Source organism: Apodemus sylvaticus, chromosome 1 (assembly GCF_947179515.1).
Source record: "Apodemus sylvaticus chromosome 1, mApoSyl1.1, whole genome shotgun sequence".
NCBI classification, from domain to species: Eukaryota; Metazoa; Chordata; class Mammalia; order Rodentia; family Muridae; genus Apodemus; species Apodemus sylvaticus.
Window position 1 is genome coordinate 136,313,509 of NC_067472.1, and position 21,562 is coordinate 136,335,070.

The 21,562-nt window shown below is 40.2% G+C and overlaps 1 protein-coding gene across 2 annotated transcripts in view; it reads left to right on the plus strand.

The window, feature by feature from the left end:
- The window catches only part of Mctp2 (multiple C2 and transmembrane domain containing 2), a 230,825-nt gene that overhangs the window by 53,152 nt on the left and 156,111 nt on the right, over positions 1–21,562 (plus strand). For both annotated transcript variants that reach the window (XM_052160741.1, XM_052160751.1), the window contains exons 3-4: positions 8,526–8,588; positions 10,097–10,205. In XM_052160741.1, coding sequence (XP_052016701.1) covers positions 8,526–8,588; positions 10,097–10,205 — 172 coding nt within the window. The remainder of the gene's footprint in view (positions 1–8,525; positions 8,589–10,096; positions 10,206–21,562) is intronic.

Below are 21,562 nucleotides of genomic sequence, written 5' to 3' on the forward strand. Positions count from 1 at the left end.
CGGAAACTGTAATTTTCTAGACTCTGTAGACCAGTGCTTCTCAACCCCTTTGGTGGGGTCAAATGACCTGTTTGTCTATATCAGATATACTATAACTTATAACAGTGGCAAAATTGCAGTTATGAAGTAGCTAAAATAATGCTACGGTTGAGGGTAACCACAACATGAGGAGCTGCATGTATTAAAGGGTTGTAACTATATTAAAGGGTTGCAGCATGAGGAAGTGCAGATGCATTGCATGATCAACTGATTTTCATCTTAGAGTAAACCTAAAAGCCTCAGCTGAAGAATTAATTTTTATTCAACTCTGTGACTAATCCTGAACACATAACTGAATACATACATTGGGAAACACTGCTGTAGACAAGCATGCAGAATACTTTTTAGATGGTGTGGTTGTTTCTCTTTGATAACCAGAGCCTGAAAGGTACACTTTCCTCCCAGGGTATAGGCCTGAGGTGTTTCTACTAGTATGCATACTAGGTTTTGAGAACTTCCCTTAATTCTCTGAAAAACAGATATTAGAAACCAGTGATCAAACTTTTATCACTTGAGCAGTTTTATCAAAGCTTCATTGTTTCAAGAAGGCTAACTGGCCAGTGTAATTATGCCAAAAATTTTAGTTTCAGAAGAGGAATTTAAATTCTGGCACCAAATTCCTAAATCCTAATCCTGATTTGAATGATCAACTTAATCAGCCCTCTTGGATATTTTTTGTCTGTTTAAATTTCTCTTAATTAATGATGCCAAAGTCTGTTCCAATGTTGACGTAAGGGGCTAATTTTTTTTTTTATGTATTCAGGATTAATCACAGAGTTGAATAAAAAATAATTCTTCAGCTGAGGCTTTTAGGTTTACTTTAAGATGAGAATCTGTTGATCATGCAATATGTCTGAGCTTCCCTGGGGAATGGAGTCTGGGAATGGCCGGTTCTATGACCATGTTCCTTTGGACATTGCTATTCATTAAATCAAGGCCTGAGCTATTTTATTTTGACCTTAACAGGAGACATTCTTTGGAACATTTTATTGTATTTAATATTTATGAATTTGAAATAAATTTCCATTTTATAAAATGCAAATGAAGTAGATTTACTAAGCATGGTCAGTACTGGAAAGGAAGCCTGTTGATCAGATCTTAAAATTCATCTTCATCATCATTACTTTTGTCTGAGCCTGGGTAGATTTCTTGGCTTTGATATACTTAAACAATTTCAAATTAGAAAGCTGTTCATGTTGTGGGTGATTAACTACTTTGTTCTTTCTGTAGTTTTTGGTGAATAAGTGCAAATATTTGAGAGGTGTGTAGATCAACATTGTGAAGGTTATTATTGACGATGAATACCATCCCATGATTGTGGGTTTAGAGTATGTTCTGCACAGTTCCTGAATCTTCCCTGGTTTGGCCCTTAAAAGATGGGCATTTCCCACTCTCTAAGAGTCCAGAGGTTATCACGTGAAAAGAAGAGTTTCTCTGTCATTCTTCGTCATAAACTGTTGGTTTGGAGACTGTGAATGGCTACAAGAGGAATGTCTAATTCATCCTTTTCCAAGGGCCTTGTTCTTTGCCAACAACAGCATGTGTTCAACTACATTTAATTAAAAAAAAATCATTGATAGCAATTGACCCAGGTTAATAGAGTTTTATTTGTGGCTTCTCAAAATTGATTTCTTTCTAGCATTTATTAGTTAAATAAAAATGGGCTTCATGGTGATTTTTTTATAAATATATAGTGTGCTCTGGCAATACTGCTTTTGTTTATAGTCATCTCCACTCTTCTCGATTCCATTCCTGTTGTCTACTCATCCACATTTAAGATTACAAACATGGTTTTCGAGGCCACATTTGAGAGAAAGTATGTAGTACCCAATTTTTTTGAGAGTGCCTTAATTTGTTTAATATGATCTACTCTAGATTTTACCAATTTTCATGCAAACAACATGAGTTTGTTCTCCTTTATGGTGAATAGTATTCCATTTTATATATAAATCCTTCACCTGTGCCTGGCTACTGGGCCTCTTCCATGACTTTGGATATTATAAATAATGAAGGATTAAACAAAGGATGCAGGTGTCTCTATTGCATGCATTTCTTTGAATAGCTAGACTTTCAGTTATTTATTTGTTTACTTTTTTTTGTTTTCGGTCTTTCCCCCCTCTCTTTTCTTAATTTAGTTTTATTGTTTTTTTTAATTATTTATTATAATGGCTTTCATTATAACATTTTTGTAAATTTATATAATGTACTTTGATCCTATTCATTGATATTTTGTCTCTTCCTGCTCTGAGATCCCCTTCCTAACCCACTTCTATTTCTATCTACTTTTGTTTGTTTGTTTATTAATTAATTAATTTATTTATTTATTTTGCTGTTGTCATTGGTGTTTTGTGTCAACCCATGAGGGCTGTGAACAAGAGCATGCATGAGTGAGGCTCTGTTTTCAGAGCATGGGTACCATACAAGTGGCTTTGCCTCCGAAAGAAATTAAAAGTCCTATCTCCCTGCAGCTACTAGAATTAATAATACTTTTGTCATGAGTTTTGTTAGATTTATGATTTAATGAAACCAATGTGTTTTTCTTGAAAAAGTATTCTAAATGCAGTATTTAGGAAGATGTTAGTTGAAAGTGTAGAGAGGTCTAGGAACATCTAGGAGATGTTTTAGTCCAAATCTGCTAAGAAATTAAAATATGTGAATTTAATGCTTTTGCTTTCTTGAATGGGCACCCAGTAGTACTGACATTTTACTAACAGAGGAAAAAGCCCAGACATTTTTTTTTCCTCCACTATATCAAGACATATGGAGAAGGCGGCTGTCTACAAGAAGTAAATAGCCTCATTGAGAACCACAGTTTTCAGGACTTGGACCTTGTACTTCCAGACTCTAGAACCATGAGACATCAGTTCTTTTTAAGTTTTCTAGTCAGTGGCATGGCCCTGCCGAAGCCTGAGGTGACTGAGGTGTCTTGCAGTCTTTCTCAGGAGGCGACTTCACTGTTCTCGTGACTGAGACCAGGGACAGTGGAGTTGGTCAAAGAACCTTAGAATACTGAGAAGCACTAGCCACCCCCAATATACTTCTATGTTGATAGTTGTGCAGAAGGTGTTCCCTGTTGTTAAATTGCAGCCTCCCAATGACTAGCTATGGAATTTTCCCCCCAAATATTTGTACAAATCCTGCAGAGATGTATGTGTGTGTGTTTGTGTGTGTGTGTATGTGTGTGTGTGTGTGTGTATGTATGTATGTACATCTATATAATAAGTAGATACATACATAGATGAATATGCTTATGATGTCTACATTTGCCTTTCAAGCTAAAGCTACCTTAAGATGCTCTGGTCCCCATTAACAGTCTCTGTTGGGTTGGGACTGTGCTAACACCTGGTGTTCCTTGGTACATATAGTGTGTTCTAAAGCCTAGCTTCTTAACTGTGGCATTACTTAACTGAATGTGGGGATACCAAACAGTTGGACAGCAATGAAAGTTTCCTGGCCATGTAAAGACTAAAAATTAAGTCAAAACCAAACAGGCAATGAATACAAGTTGTTTAAGTCTCTGTGTTTGGAAATGAACGCAAAAATATTCAGACACAAAAAATAGCAGAAGTGCGTGTGAGTCAAGGTCATTCTGATTTATCCTTGTTAATTAATGAGTCTAGGTCACCCTGAGTTGGATCCTTTTATAACAGGATGTTTCTATTCCCTGTATTCTGGTAAGGTGGCTGTTACAGGTGCTTTTGACCCAGCTGTGCTCTTTTGAAGAGTGAGGGCTTAAAGTCTCCCCAAAGACCTAGTTCTCTTGCTACTTGTTAGTGACTGTCCTCCTGGCTCTCAATTCTGTACCATAAATTGGCAATGCAGTGACAACCTTTGGACTCCTTAGTAGAAGATGACAGTGTTTGTTTGTAAATTATGAAGTGATGAGCAAATATAGACAGGTGGATTGTTTTGGCAACATAACTCTGGCAAAAAAGCTTACAAGAATTTATAAGAGATCATTTGCAAATATTACTTATGGCTTAAGAAGTGCCTGGGAACTGGTCAAGAACTTTTTACCAGGAATTGTGTATGTCCAGATCTTAACTATGTTTGACTTTGTGGGTGAAAAGTTATCTGTCACAACTTGCTTCTGATGTCATGGCGTGGAGGACACAGAAATGAATAGGTGGAGCTGGAATTCAAATGAATTTTCTTAAAAAGTAAACAGAAGAGAGTGAGGGCTGAATTTGGTAAGGAGCTGGAGTTTACTGAGTAGAATTTTATAACATCACAGGCATATCTGTGCACACACACTTTATATGTCAAGGGCTAAGTTAGATAGCATTCTGCAGTTTTGTTTTGGGGAGAGTCTTGGAGGTGAAAGCAAACTAAAGACAGACCTTGACAGAGTTGCCAAGACCCTTCTGATAGTTTGTGCAGAGGTGGAATTCGGAAAGATTAGGTTGATGTGCTGATTGTTAGATGTCTTCTCCTTCTTTCATTCTTTCCTGTGACTGCTCAATGACCAGTCCAGCCTATCTGACCCTCATATTCCTGTTGCTTATGTTATTAATCCCTTTGTCTAGTCTATGTTTGCATTTGATCCTCTATTCTTAAATATTCATAGTGTTGGAAGTCTAATGTGGGTTACAGAATTTAAATCAGCTGCCACATAATACTCAGGTATATACTCATATGCTTTCATGGGTTAGTTTTAGAAATGAAACAAGTGGTCTTAGCCAGTGTAGTTCCTTACTGTCAGCGTTTCTGCATGTGGCTATGTGTCTTGACCTACTGAAAGCAGGCTACCAGGCAGGACACACTTGGTTTTGATTCTTGAGTATACTGCATAACAATATACTGCCACACAGAAAGTGATATTAATACAAGATGACATTCAGTGTATGCAAAAGTCCATTTGCTCATACCAATGTTTTACTTTCAAGATCCTTGGGGACAAAATTTTGTGTGTGCTTGTATCTATGGGTGAGTGCGGGTGCACATGGGCACACATGCATGAATACACATGCATACATAAAGAGTGTATTCATAATTATGTACATGTAGTTGCATGTATATATATATATATATATGTTTAAATATCAGATGTCAAACTTAGGTATTGTTTTTCAGGAGTTGAGTACCATGATTGCTGAGACAGAGTCTCTTAATGGTGTGGAGTTCACCAAATAGCCTAGGCTGCTTTCCAGGAAGCCTCAGAGATTATCTGTCTCTGCTATCCAGCACTGAAATTACAAATGTATGTCACAATGCCTAGCTCCTTCCATAGGATCTGGCAACCAAATTCAGGTCTGCCTGCTTGATCAGCAAGCACTTTACCAACAGAGACCATTTCTCTGGCCCTGTGATATGTGTGTGTGTGTGTGTGTGTGTGTATACACATATATATGTACATATATGTGTGTGTGTGTGTGTATATATGTATATATCCCTAAACCCTGCTAGATTTTAATAAATTTTTTATTCCTTTAAGTTAAGGATTCACATCTAAACAGGACACAAATAAACAGGACTATATATGGCAGTCACTAAAGTAGAATGGAGATATTAGTGTAAACTCATGTGTCACTAAAGCCAAATCAAAGAAATAACATCTGCCTAAAGGCAGTATTGCTTTGCATGAGAGATGAACATCCTCACATATATATTATCAGATAATAGGTCTTAATATATTTTGGTGAGGCGTACTAGATATTATGATGTTCAAAAGTATCCATCCTTTCCTGAGTCTATGCTTAAAAACAGTCTGTTTAAAATCAATACTTCATCAGACTGTATGCTCATGAGATAGAATGTTACTTGGTAATTAAGGATGGGAATTTGGATGGTTTCAAAGGCATTAAGCAAAGTGAAAGATTCCATAGCTTGACAAACTGCATAATTCTTTTTGACACATTAATCTATAAATGACAAAATTACATGACAGAAATAAATCAGTGATTGTCTTGGATGAGGAAGAGGATGAAAATTATAGCATAGTAGGATAGAATGAAGGTGTTCTCTGAATGCTGGAATTGTTGTGAGTCCTGACCATAGAGCAGTTGTTCAAATCTACACCTGTTTAAAGTCACAGCACTCATAGCAATATGATAACCTTACTGTGGGTAAATTAACTTGTTCTCTGTTAAAGCAAATATAGTATGCTTGATTATTGTTATTAAGAACATATACACCAACGTCTAATGGCATTGGGATATCACCCATCCCTTATGACATACTTTTAACGATGCTCCCTTTTCTAAGACACAGAGTCAGAAATCACACATCGAGTTATTAGGCTCACAGAGGAGATAAGCACCTTGTGGATTCTGCTCAGTGGATAATTCTCTGGGTTCTGTGCAAGAGTACCCAGGAATAGTCTAAGTTATGTGTCTCCCAGCGGCTGTATGTGGTCTCCTTGTGCATATGGGATGCTTTGCTCTTCTTAGGGTAATCATTTTCCTTCCTCCCTGTGTATATATATGGTGTGTGACAGTTACAGCGGCTGTGGGAACCATAACTTTAAGTTCTGTGACTTCTGTGAGTAAAACTGGCCATAATGTTGAATTAATGTCATTCCTCGCATGGAATTTCCCTGCAACTATAAGTGGGAAAACTCACAGGGTATTTAGATAAAGGCTTGGCATTCATCTTTCAGTAGTATTTAAATTATGGCGTATATGTAGGCTAATTTCATCATTTAAGTAACGTTACAGCCAAATAGAGTAAGGCTAGCATTGAGATTATACACAGAGTGCCATGCTTTGGTATAATGTGATTTAGCCATCTATCAATTCAAAATGGAAGATAGGACCTGGGGAGATGACTCAGCAGTTAAAAGTACTTGCTGCTCTTACAGTTGGTAAGATACACACACACACAAACACACACACACACACACACACAATACACACACATGAATGAATGAATAAGCAAATAAATAAATGTTTATGACCCTTGGCTAATAACAGGTTGATATTCTGATCACAGCCATAGTAGCTTTGTAGGACTGCCTTCAAACAGGATTGGTTAACTGGAATATTGATTCATTTAATAAAATGATGGCCCTACTTATCTTGTCTGGATTTAGAAGCATCAAAAACCACACTGAGAGCAATAACCTGAAGGAGATGTTTCCCGGCACTGGACTGACCTGCTGTTGCACTCCTGTCTGCCATTAGCCTCCCCCTCAGGGGGTTTAGGACACCTTTGAATGCTAGGACAGTGATAGTATGCATGTGGGTTTGTGTGTAGTAAATAAAGTGCATCAGCCTTAGAGAAAACTCAAAGTTCAGAAAATTTCCCTCCTTCCTTCCTAGGTGAGTTGATATGAATTGAGCATGATATTTTCATGCTCTGGGGATATTGGGCCTCACGTTGGCAAGGATGGAGAAAAGGTTGACAACAGTAGAAGCCAGAGCTCCGGGGCTGCTGTGCTTCTTAGCCGAGAGTACTGGTATGCAGGCTCCTTCTTTACATTGTGACCTCCTGGATATTACCAAATCCAGAGGTGCTGGGGCAGGAAACCTTTGCTTGATAGAAACTATTTACCTACCACTGGGTAGGAAGAAAAATAGTCCTCTTGTTCTGAAACATTTGGAAGTCTTTTTCTTAGAGAAGAAGGATGCTTAACATATCTCCAGTGGAAAAGCAAGACTCGTGTCGTCTGTGACTGCAAGCATGGCTTGCAAGCCAGTGGTTTATAGTCTAAGCAATCTCTATAGGCTTCCTGCCTGTCCCCAAATTGATTTATAACCTTGGAGTCACCAATCCCTTATTAGAACCAAAAATGCTATCTTTGTTCATACAAGAGTTTATCCAGGCTGACGTGCCAGGCAAATAGAAACACACTCAGATTTCTAGGAGAGATGTGCCTACAACCTGCCTTCTCCTGTCTCTGCCTTCCTGAAAGGGTCTCCCTCTCACTCTGCTCTCTAAGTCTGCAAAGTCTCCAGATCTTCTAGATGGTCCCTCATCTGTTCACATATGAACAAAGCAAGCAGCCTGCTTACCCGTACATTCTGTCACCAATCCCTTCCTGGGCATGGGTGACATCCCTACTAGGAACCAACCACGCGTTATTACTACTCTTTCATTAGTAAGTTTTGCCTCCTAGCTATATCAGCGATTGGATAGTTGTGGGACCTATGGTGTCTAGCTAGAAAGGGTTTCACAAATCACATATTGAATGGATCCCTGTTTGTGGACAAGCCGAGTTCTCTGGAGGATGGGTGGCTCAGTTTACTTTGGGAGGGACTGGACGATGCGCCTTCCTGATCTTCAGGAGGGCACATATTGTTTGCTCTGTGTGTGGCTATGTTCATAATCTAGTACATGAGCCATGCTTTAATCAAAGACTTAGGTGACAGAGGCCATGGCCTGACGACACTCCCAAGTTCACCTCTTCTCGTCACACAACTAGCAAAATTTCCCACATATATTTGCATACGTATGCAAATATCAGATTTCCAAATGGTTGAGGTAGGATGCTCGCACAGTCAATATTCATTTGCTTTCCTAAAGCAGGCTTTTCTTTATGTTTGCAGAAGACTCACGGCAATGATGATCTGAATGCTTCTATGACATCTCAGCAATTTGAAGAACAGTCCGTGAGTGACACTCCTTACAAACTAACACTGCTGTCAGCATTGAAAATACTTTTTACCAACTGCTCGTATTTCATCGCTTCCTTATCTTTAAAGTATATGGCAGACTGCCCACCTATCGAAACATATCTTGTAACTTCTAGCTGGAAGAAATTAATTCAGGTCTATTGATTGGTTAGCCTGAAATAGATTTGTCTAAAAATACGCACAGTAACTATGGAGTGAGTTTGGTAGGGAAGAGGACAAAGCCTTTAGAAGCTCTCTGAAACTTTGAAGAGAAGCTTGTCAAGGGCGGCTGCAGCCACAGGATCAATTGATTGAATGCCTAATGCAGGAATAATAAATCATTCCACCTGTCCCCTTTGAAGAAAGGCAGAAATTTGAACTCGGTCAAACATTGCATGGGATTTGTATGATTCATAAGTATTCAAGAAATAGATAATGGATTTGTGACCATAACCCGTGGCAGTTGACTTCCTGGAGAGGGAAATGACAGAGCATAGGGGACGGGAGAGCATGAGAACATAAATGGAGACATGGAGAGTAGATACTGAGGAGCCAAAGCGAACTGTGCCTGAGCCAGAGAGCACGGCGCTGAGATGGTCAAGGCTGGGTGTGGGCACACAGGTAAGGGCACCATGGTGCCTGGTGGACCAGAAAGCTGAGACTCATGCCAAGGGTTGGCATGTGAAGGAAGTCTACTAGAGTTGGTGGGGATTGGTGGGAATATTAACCAGACGTGGGAGACATTCAGGAGCTGAGGCGGATATTTGGACACACCTTTATGGGAACCAGCCCTGCCTTCCTCTCTTCCTGCTATTTCTTCTCCAGTGCTTCTTCTTCATTTTTCAAGTTAGTTTATTCCTCACCCTGTTGTGTGTTTGTGTGTGTATACATATATATGTGTGCATGCATACATACCTGTGTATATGGGTGAACTTGTGTATTATACACCTGGAGGCTAGAGGGGACATCACTTCCCATCACTTTCCATCACTTTCCACTTGGTCTTCTGAGGCAGAACCTATCCCTGCACCAAGATGCACAAATTTTCTGCTATGCTGGAATCCGGCTGACCTTAATAGTCCTCTTGTCTCCACCTCCCTAGGAGCTGGGGTTGCAGGTGTGCATAGAATATTTTTGGCTTATTATGTGGGTATTGGGACTGGAACCGCAGTCTTCATAATTACACAGCAAATGCCTGATGGCTGAGTCATCTCTCCAGTCCAAGTGTACAGTTTTATAGTTAGAAATCTCACAATAAATAAAGGAGTTTAAGGGTTTTGGACATTGACATGATATTCATATAATTATTGAAAAGTTCATCTTGTGATTACCTCTGAAATCAAATAAAATACCATTGGGGAAAATGTAAAAAGAATTATCTGATCTTGCAGTCATAACTGACCAGTGCGACTTTTGTCTTTCCCTATTAAGACAAGCAAGTAGAGTAAGTAGTGCATCTGCTTGGCCTCACATTTCAGACTTAGATGCCTTTTTCTTCTGTGCAGACTCTTGAAGAAGCTAGTGATGGCCTGAGTCACCTCCCCAGCCCCTTTGCGTACCTCCTCACCATACACCTGAAGGAAGGCCGCAACCTCGTGGTCCGGGATCGCTGCGGTAAGGTTGGTCTGCTGTGTGCTTTGCTCTGTAGCCAGAAAGGCCCTCTCTGTGCCTGTGTGTGAAGGCTTGAGTTAACCAATGTCCATCCCACGGTGACTAGAGAGGAGCTCAATTCTCACCCTGGACCTCCAGCCTCAGAGTCCTCCACACACATTGATTGTGCATTATTGAAACGTGATAAATGCTGGATTAGGGTATACACTAAAAACTCTGTTCAACTTTAAAAACTCTCTTTCAATATCTTATCTCTAAACTCTGCCCCATTCTGGGGAAGTCTGAACTAGCAATCACTTAGGAATTTAGAGAGGAAAATGATAAACATTATTTGTCAGCCATTTTTTGATTTCTGAAGAAATTACCAATATAACATTTAAGAAGAAAGGTGTATTTGTGCTCAGAGTATTAGGGATTTGGGTCCATGTTGCTCTGGCTCTCTCTCATTGGGCTGCAGCAGAGGCAGTACACCCTGGCACGTGATCAGTGAGGGCGTTCACGTCATGATAGAAATGAATCAGAAGAGCTGAACGAGGAAGAGGCCATGGACGAGACATAGCCATCAAAACACAGAAACATGGAATTGCTTCCTTCCACTAAGCTTTTGTCAGATCCAAGCAGAACATTAAAATTTGAAACCCCAGCAGCAGCTCACCCAACGGAAGGGCCACCACCAATGGAACCAAGGGAACAGGGTCCTGGCAGGCCCTGCGCCCTGCTACCACTGACCATTGCTGGCCAGCCGGGCTGCAAGCGGCGGAGTTATAGCGCTTTTCACCGCACTGAAGCCACATCAGAACTCTGCCTCCCACCAGTCAGTTGCAAGAGGCTCTCCGCCATCTTGGATCTGGGATGCCAGAGAGATCTGACAGCCTGAGGTACGCAGACTTAGCCCAAGGCCAACATTGTGGGGGTCTAAGCCCGACAGGCGTTGGCTTGCACCCAGGCCCTGGGCTGTTTGGTGGGCCATCTGTGTGCCAACCTGGCCAGGAGGTTGTTTGCCCAGCAGTCTGTCCGGGCACTTGTAGGAGGCTTGTGTGCCGCCATTTTGACTATGGGATGCCAGAGGGCTCTAACAGACAAAGCCAGTTAACAGTCATAGCCTGAGGCTAACATCGCGTGGGTATAAGCCCAACAGGCATTGGACTGCACCCAGGCCCTGGGCTGCCTAGTAGGCCATCTGTGTGCCAGCCTGGCCAGGAGGTTGTTAGTCCTGCTGTCTGTCCAGGCTTTTGCAAGGGGGCATGTACACCGCCATCTTGGCTACTTGGCAAAACCAGTTAGCAGGCATAGCCCGAGGCGAACATTGCTTGGGCCTAAGCTTGTCGGGCTTTTGCCTGGACTCAGAGCCTGAGCAGCTAGGCTAGCCTTGTGCACCAACCCAGTCCCATCACATAATAATCAAATCCCCAAATGTACTAAACAAAGAAAGAATATTAAAGGCAGTAAGAGAAAAAGGCCAAGTAACACATAAAGGAACACCTATCAGAATCACACCAGACTTCTTACCAGAGACCATGAACGCTAGAAGATCCTGGGCAGATCTCATGTAGACTCTAAGAGAACACAAATGCCAGCCAAGACTACTATACCCAGCAAAACTCTCAATCACCATAGATGGAGAAACCAAGATAATCCATGACAAAACCAAATTTACACAATATCTTTCCACAAACCCAGCAGCCCTACAAGGAATAATAGGAGGAAAACTCCAATACAAGGAGGGAAATGACACCCTGGAAAAAGTAAGATAGTAACCTTCTTTCATCAAACCCAAAAGAAGATAACCATTCAAATATAAAAATCAAAAATGACAGGAAGTAATAATAACTATTCCTTAATATCTCTTAACACCAATGGACTCAGTTCCCCAATAAAAAGACACAGACTAACAGACTGGATAAGGAAACAGGACCCTACATTTTGCTGCATACAGGAAACACACCTCAGTGTCAAAGACAAACACTACCTTAGAGTAAAAGGCTGGAAGACAATTTTACAAGCCAATGGTCTCAGGAAATGAGCTGGAGTGGCCATTCTAATATCAGATAAAATTGACTTTCAACCTAAAGTCATCAAAAGAGACAGGGAAGGACACTTCTTGCTGGTCAAAGGAAAAATCCACCAAGAAGAACTCTCAATTCTGAAGATCTATGCGCCAAATGCAAGGGCACCCTCATTCGTAAAAGAAATTTTACTAAAGCTCAAACACACATTGCACCTAACACAATAATTGTGGGTGACTTCAACACCCCCCTCTCCTGAATGGACCGATCAGGAAAACAGAAACTAAACAGGGACACAGTAAAACTAATTGAAGCTTTGGACCATTTAGATTTGACTGATATTTATAGAACATTTCACCGTAAAGCAAAAGAATATACCTTTTTCTCAGCACCTCATGGTACCTTTCTCCAAAATCGACCATATGTAATTGGTCACAAGACAGACCTCAACAAATATAAGATGATCGAACTACTCCCATGCTTCCTATTAGCTCACTATGGAGTAAGAGTGGTCTTCAATAGCAACAAAAACAACAGAAAGCCCACATACACATGGAGGCTCAACAATATTCAATGACACCTTGGCCAAAGAAGAAATAAAGAAAACAGAGATTTTTTAGAATTTAATGAAAATGAAGGCACAACATACCCAAATCTTTGGGACACAATGAAAGCAGTGCTAAGAGGAAAACTCATAGCACTGAGTACCTCCAAAAAGAAACAGAAGAGAGCATATACTAGCAGCTTAATGGCACACGTGAAAGCTCTGGAACAAAAAGAAGCTAATTCACCCAGGAGGAGAAGAAGACAGGAAATCATCAAACTTGTGGCTTAAATCAATCAAATGGAAACAAAGAGAACTATACAAAGAATCAACAAATCCAGGAGCTGGTTCTTTGAGAAAATCAACAAGATAGATAAATTCTTAGCCAGACTGACCAAAGGGCACAGAGAGTATCCAAATTAACAAAATTAGAAATGAAAAGGGGGGATATAACAACAGAAACTGAGGAAGTTCAAAAAATCATCAGATCCTACTACAAAAGCCTATACTCAACACAACTGGAGAATCTGGAGGAAATGGACAATTTCCTAAACAGATACAAAATACCAAATTTAAATCAGTACCAAATAGATCATCTAAACAGTCCCATAACCCCCAAAGAAGTAGAAGGGGTCATAGAAAGTCTTCTAACCAAAAAAAGCACAGGACCAAATGGTTTCAGTGCAGAATTCTATCAGACTTTCAAAGAAGACCTAACACCAATACTCTTTAAAATATTCCACAAAATAGAAACAGAAGGAACACTACCCAATTCCTTCTATGAAGCCACGATTATGCTGATACCAAAACCACACAGAGAACCAACAAAGAAAGAGAACTTCAAACCAATTTCCCTTATGAACATCGATGCAAAAATACTCAATAAAATTCTTGCCAACCGAATCCAAGAACCATAAAAACGATCATCCACCATGGTCAAGTAGGCTTTATCCCAGGGATGCAGGGATGGTTCAATATATGAAAATCCATCAATGCAATCCAATACATAAACAAATCCAAAGAAAAAAACCACATGGTCATTTCATTGGATGCTGAAAAAGCATTTGACAAAATTCAACATCCTTTCGTGCTAAAAGTCTTGGAAAGAACAGGAATTCAAGGCCCATATGTAAACATAGTAAAAGCAATATACAGCAAACCAGTAGCCAACATCAAACTAAATGGAGAGAAACTTGAAGCAATCCCACTAAAATCAGGGACTAGACATGGCTGCCCCCTCACTCCATATCTTTTCAATATTGTACTTGAGGTACTAGCTCGGGTAATTAGACAACATAAGGAGGTCAAAGGGATACAAATTGGAAAGGAAGAAGTAAAACTATCACTATTTGCAGATGATATGATAGTCTACCTAAGTGACCCAAAAAACTCCACTAGAGAACTCCTACAGCTGATAAACAACTTCAGCAAAGTGGTAGGTTATAAATTCAACTCAAGCAAATCAGTAGCCTTCCTCTACTCAAAGGATAAGCAGACTGAGAAAAGAAATTAGGGAAATGACCCCCTTCACAATAGGCACAAACAGTATAAAGTACCTTGGGGTGACTCTTACCAAAGAAGTGAAAGCTCTGTATGACAAGAACTTCAGGACTCTGGAGAAGGAAATGGAAGAAGACCTTAGAAAATGGAAAAAATCTCCCATGCTCATGTATTGGCAGGATTAATATAGTTAAAATGGCCATTTTGCCAAAAGCAATATACAGATTCATAGTAATTCCCATCAAAATCTCAACTCAGTTCTTCCTAGAGTTAAAAAAAGCAATTCTCAAATTCATCTGGAATAACAAAAAACCCAGAATAACTAAAACTATTCTCAACAACAAAAGAAATTCTGTGGGAATCAGTATCCCTGACCTCAAGCAATACTACAGAACAGTAGTGTTAAAAACTGCATGGTATTGGTACCATGACAGGCAGGCAGATCAGTGGAATAGGATTGAAGATCCAGAAATGAACTCACACACCTATGGCCACTTGATCCTCGACAAGGGAGGTGAAAACATCCAGTGGGAAAAATGATAGCCTTTTCAACAAATGGTGCTGGTTCAACTGGATGTCAGTATGCAGAAGAATTCGTATTGATCCATCTTTATCTCCTTTTACTAAGCTCAACTCCAAATGGATCAAGGACCTCCACATAAAGCCAGACACTCTGAAGCTATTAGAAAAGAAACTGGGGAAGACCCTTGAGGACATCAGTACAGGGGGAAAGTTCCTGAACAGAACACCAATAGCTAATGCTCTTAAGATCAATAATTGACAAATGTGACCTCATAAAATTACAAAGTTTCTGTAAGGCAAAGGACACCACCAAAAGGACAAATCGGCAACCAAGAAATTGGGAAGAAATCTTTACCAACCCTATATCAGATAGAGGGCTAATATCCAATATATACAAAGAACTCAAGAAGTTAGACCCCAGAAGACCAAATAACCCTATTAAAAAATAGAACTAAACAAAGAATTTTCACCCGAAGAACTTCGGATGGCTGAGAAGCATCTTAAAAAATGCTCAACTTCATTAGTCATTAGGGAAATGCAAATCAAAACAACCCCGAGATTTCACCTTACACCAGTCAGAATGGCTAAGATTAAAAGTTCAGGAGACAGCAGGTGTTGGCGAGGATGTGGATAAAGAGGAACACTCCTCCACTGCTGGTGGTGTTGCAAATTGGTACAACTACTCTGGAAATCAGTTTGGAGGTTCCTCAGAAAACTGGGCACATCACTTCCAGAGGATCCTGCTATACCACTCCTGGGCATATACCCAGAGGATTCCCCAGCAGGTGATAAGGATACGTGCTCCACTATGTTCATAGCAGCCCTATTTGTAGTAGCCTGAAGCTGGAAAGAACCCAGGTGTCCCTCAACGTAAGAATGGATGCAAAAAATGTGGAATATATACACAATGGAGTACTATTCAGCCATTAGAAACAACGAATTCATGAAATTCTTCGACAAATGGATGGAGCTGGAGAACATCATACTAAGTGAGGTAACCCAGTCTCAAAAGATCAATCATGGTATGCACTCACTAATAAGTGGATATTAGCCTAGAAAATTGGAATACCCAAAACATAATCCACACATCCAATGAGGTACAAGAAGAACGGAGTAGTGGCCCTTGGTTCTGGAAAGACTCAGTGTAGCAGTATAGGGCAAAACCAGAACAGGGAAGTGGGAAGGGGTGGATGGGAGAAAAGTGGGGAGGAACGAGGGCTTATGGGACTTTCGGGTAGTGGGGGTGCCAGAAAAGGGTAAATCATTTGAAATGTAAATAAAAAATATATCGAATAAAAAAAGACAAAAAAAATTGAAACCCCACATAAATGGGATAAACCCTGGTATCCTTTTAAAAAGAAGTAATAGTAACAACACACAAAGGTATTTTAGAATGAAATATCCATGATCATTTGTATTTGGAAAATATCAAGTCATCCAGAAAGAAAGTCATCTGGGTTTACTACTTCATTGAAAAGAGTGAATGGATTTTAAAAATGACGCCATCTGAGGTGCTGATTGATGCAGATTCCCTTCAGTCTTCTTCCCTCCCACGGGACTCCATGGGATCCCAGAAGATTCAAGGGAATCATCCCTTGAATAACTACCATCTATTTCTCTTTTCTTTGCTTGCCTTTGTTTTTACAAGTCTCTATACATTTCCTATATATGTATGTATATTTAAATTAACTTGAGATCATAATACCCGCAATGTTGTGCAATACCTTTTGCTTACAACACATCTTCAAGATAGTCCAAGGTTTTCTGCGCAATCACATTATCTCTCTTTAAACTCAACATGTTGCCTTATATCCTTTGCTTACATATGAGTGTCTGAGGAAGCCCACCATCTTTTCTGTGTTCTTGTGGCCCCACTTAAGGATGCCATCTGTGCTTACTGTGGCCTAGCCTGAGTTAAGAGGATTGAGCTATGCGGCTGGGCAGGGTGAACAGGTAGTTCCTGTTGGGTTCTCCCTACTCGGCTTCTGACCAGCTCCTGACACCTGCCACTTAAGGTCTTCTTTCTGGCTTACTGTCCATGCTGTTCATTCCTGTCTGTCCACATACGCTTGGCTGGTCCTTGAGTAACATCAGTGGACAATGGAGCATCGCTCCTTCCTCTGCTCTCTGCATGCTGCTGCTGCAGCCCCTGGGCTGAGAATATGTCATTCAGCTCCCGCTTCTCATGTCTGCTGCCTCCAGGCCTGGAACATGCCTATCTCACCTGTCACACACATTCTTCTAGTCACCCCACCTCTGCGCCAGATACCTTCCTGCAGCCTCTCCACACTGCGTGGATTTGTGCTGCCCTTTCTTCCACACATCTGCTCTCACCTCCCTGGCTTCTGTCTGTCAGAATTGTGTGACATATATATCCTTTCTCCTTATAAAAAAAAAAAAATCTCTGTCTCCTTCCATCTGGAATTTTCAAAATGTGATACTGCATTGTATTCATCAGTAAAAAGAGTGTTGTTTATTCTGTTTCAGTTTCTTATCTGTCATCTGAGTCTCTTGAGTTCCATATCTGTCATCAACAGATACACCTCATGGTAATTTAATGAGAAGAGCCACCTAGATCTTCATACCTGAGATAACATCTGAGGGATGTGATCATTAATCAATACAAAGTGACCACTTACAGATGACCTGGCTCTGGACCTGCTAAGTGTTCCAGTGACTGCTTCTGTCATAAAATACTACTGTCAAATCCATTATGTGACAACTTCCTCAGATGTTAAGGGCATTCTAGAGAGAATGTGTTTTCCTTTGAGATGCGCACACACACACACACACACACACACACACACAATGTATAGTTTATAAATATTATATATTATATGATATATATCATATATCATAATATATATTATACATTATATTATATATTGTATATCATATGACATATATGCTATATAAGATCTTTTGAATTCCCTTCCTTCCAAATCTATAACTATGGGACTAATCATTGGCCCTGGACCATTTTTGTGAGCCAACTGCCCCTGTTCTGATCTTTTTGGCTCTCTCTATGTATGTGAGTTCTTTAGCTAGCTAATTCTTGCTACATCATTCTGATATCACCATACATCCCTGTACATTGGGCAGTGCACCTCAGTGATGATGAAACCATTGCTGTGTCTGTGAGAGAGTGGAACACTATTCCACGTACAAGTTCATGTGCACTATTTTTATACTGCGTTTTGTAAAACTTTTTGACCCATATTTCTGTGATATTATGTTTAGGTGTGTGCAAATATATGTGATGACCAATCTGCACCATTGTCCTTACATCACCTTAGACACTTCTCAGCTCATCACTGGAGCTGAGAACGTTCACTATCTTTTCTGTTTAAACCATGTTATGTATTAGTGTTGCTTATAGTCACTGCACTGTGCAACTCAACCCCAAAACTTCTTGTCCCGCCTCGCTGTGCCATTATGTGTGTGACTAGCCTCTGCCCACCCCCTTTCCTATTTTCTTCTTGTCCTGTGGTATCCACCATGCTATTCTCAATTTCTCTGAAATTCTCTATATAAAGAGAACATAGAGCATTTACTTTCTGAGTCTTAACAGAGTATTCTTCAGGCTCATTCCTTTATCACTGGAGAGTGTGTAGTCGCTATTCACAAGAGAAGTATCTTTATATTTTCTCTTTTTATTAAATGCTAATTTTTAATTTAATTTAATTTAAATTTAATTTTTAATTTGAAAATCTAAATGCATCTAATTGATCAGATATTAACTTTCAGCTTTGCAATGTATTCATATGCTTTAGTTATGCCTTCAGCACAGGGGATTAACCAGAAGATTGTTAATTTCAACATAGTTTCATTTTGTAGGTTTTGAAGTTATTTTTGGCGAATCACTCTTTTTTACTAAAGAGCTCAGCATTTGTTTTGAATATGTACAAAATCATTCCTGCTTATGAAGTTTTCTGTCTAGATGTAGCCTGTCAAACAGCTCATGCACAAGGCCCACTACTAATTATTTTAGGCTTCAAGACCCACACATTACAGCCACTTAACTGTAAGCCACTTAACACATACCTGTGAAGAATCCATATGCAAATGAACATGGCAATGTTCTGCTAAAACTGCATTAACATAAACAAAACAAATAAATACAAACTAGACATTGGGAAGGCTTGAACCTAGGTACTTAAGTTTGCTGACCTCTGTCAACAATATTATGATCTAATGCTTGGATTCATCCTCCAAAACCAGCCTTTTAATAGCATAGTGGCTGTAACCTCTGTTAGAACAATGCCGATGTATTGTTAAGCAGTCATCTAGATTCAACGTTCATGCTTTTAATAGAACTGTCTAGGTCGTCGTAACTTGGTTAAAAAAGACAAAATAGTGCATTACTATCTGGAGATATTATGCAACCAAAAGTCATCTTTTTGGTATTTCTCCAGGGCAGTGGGGTGAAAACTCAGTTTCAGGAGAATACTGCTTGGAAGACATCAAGAAAGTACAAAGCTGTGCTTGAAGAGGGGTCTTGACCCACCCACAGGAATCAGTAGGAGAGGAGCCTCGCAGGCACTCCAGTGCCTCTGTCGGCCAGGGCTGAGAATTGCAACCTGCTGATGTCTAGTCTTTTGCTTCTACTGTGACAACGTTGAGATATTTTTTCTGGGACATTTTTATGAAGTTTATTAATACGCAGAGTTGTCATGTGTCCTTCGGAAAGATTCTGGATGGCACTGGGGCTCAGAATGCTGAACAGGTTCAGGGCTGGTGTCCTGTGGGCTGCAGCTGCCACCTGGGACTTGTGGTACTGCTCTCTCTCTCTCTCTCTCTCTCTCTCTCTCTCTCTCTCTCTCTCTCACTCTCTCTCTCTCTCTCTCTCTCTCCTCTTCATTCTTTCATCCCTCTGCCTTCCTTCTCCCCCCTCCATACCTCATTTCACCTCATAAATATGAATAATTATGGATATAAGAATAGTGTCATGCGATACCATGTGCTTGAATTACATAGCTCTAGAAATATGGACATATAACAAAGACGGCCTTGGCAGGGTTGTTTCTAGTGTAGAATTTCCTTTGGATTTCTAACATGTCCCTGTGACCATGCCACAGTATCCCCAGCAATGGGCATCTTGTGTCTAACTAAGGGATTCCTGTCCTTTCTTTTTTGTCAGGCAGTTTTTCTGGCTGCAGCATGAGCCCCAGATGCTGCCCCTTGCCTGGTGTGCTCTTGATCTCAGTCTTTGAGGAGAAGCGTCTTGGTCATTTCCCACACAGTGATTGTCAGTTTGTTTCTGTCTCACCCCCTTCCACCCTTCCACTTCCTTGTTCTCCGTTCACCTTTTTACAACATTTAATTTCCTCCTTTATATCCCATGTTTCCTTCTTACTTTTGGTCTGGAAAATTGCATCTGGTGTATTGGTTTTGAGCTAAGAAGACTTGTCTTTCTTTTTTTTTTTTTTTTTTTTTTTTTTTTTGGTTTGGTGTGGTGTGGTCCTAGTCTAGTGTTTTAGGTCATTGAGATTTAGAGTTGAAGGGATATAACACAAGTATCTATTTTCAGTACAACTGCTTCATAGCTTGGCTCATGTGTGGAGCCAATAAATTCCTGCCTCAGTTTCCCATAGAAAGGAATGTGACCGTGGTGATGTGTGGTATCACAGTTGGCAAAGCTTATCTTCCACACGCACAGGAGCTCGGAATGTCTAGTATAGATGAAGTCTCTTGACTCTGGTAAAACTCCCATCTCATGCCCTCTCATACCCTACATCGCTAGTTTCTGGAAATTAATATTCCCCCACATTAAAGCTTGTTTTCCCTTGATTTTGGACTAACCAGTTACCCAAGTCCATAGCACTGACCTAAAAGAATATTGTGTAGCTGGTGCCCTCTGCTGGTTACTCTTGGATATTGCAAAGGGGAAAATGAAATTCACCATAACTACCAGAGGGCAGTAACCATCACTCCTGCTATGTTGAGGGCTCATAGTTTTGTGATGTCATTATTTTATTATTATTATTATTATTACTAATTATAATAAACGTATTTTCTTCTTCTTGTGTGTATAAGCATATGTATGCTCACTTGAATGTGTGTTTTCCCATGATATGTGTATGTTTTCCCATAATATGTGTATGATATATATATGCTACAGCAAGTATGTGGAACTTAGAGTACAACTTTGTGGCAGTCAGTTCTCCCCATGTACTGGTTCTGGGGATCGACTTCAGGTTATTAAGCTGGTGTAGTAAATATCTTTACTCACTGAGCCATCTTGCTGGTCCCCAAGGTTTAATATTACAAACCATGCTTCCACAAATGTGCTGCATCTTCAACTGTATTCATGGCTTTGGCTGTAGCTTCTTTGCAAGTCAGTTATAGATTTGCATAGATTTCCTCCATTTCCATGATCACCTGACAGTGCTCTCAGTGCCCAAGAGGCAGTTTGTTCCTCAGAAAGGCTTATTCTCACCAGAAGCAATGAACGGCTCACTTCTGTTACCTTCATTGACTGAGGAATAACTGTTAACTGGGCAAAGGAAAAGCCCTATTTGGTCTTTCATCTTTGCAAATCCTCTTCCGTGTGGAATGGCCCCTGCTTCTACAGTTTGCTGGGCGTGTTCACAGCGGGAGTGTGACGTGTCTGTTGTGAAAATGTTAGTTTTCACTCCCTGCTCTGGACTACCTCCCTCCATTTCCATGTGTGCAGAGGTCCTGGTTCCTTGCAGAAGTCACATTAACCCATACATCTTCTCTGTCTGTCTGATTTTCTTTCCTTTTTTCATTTTCTGTTTGTATCTTTCATCTCTCTCATTTTTTAT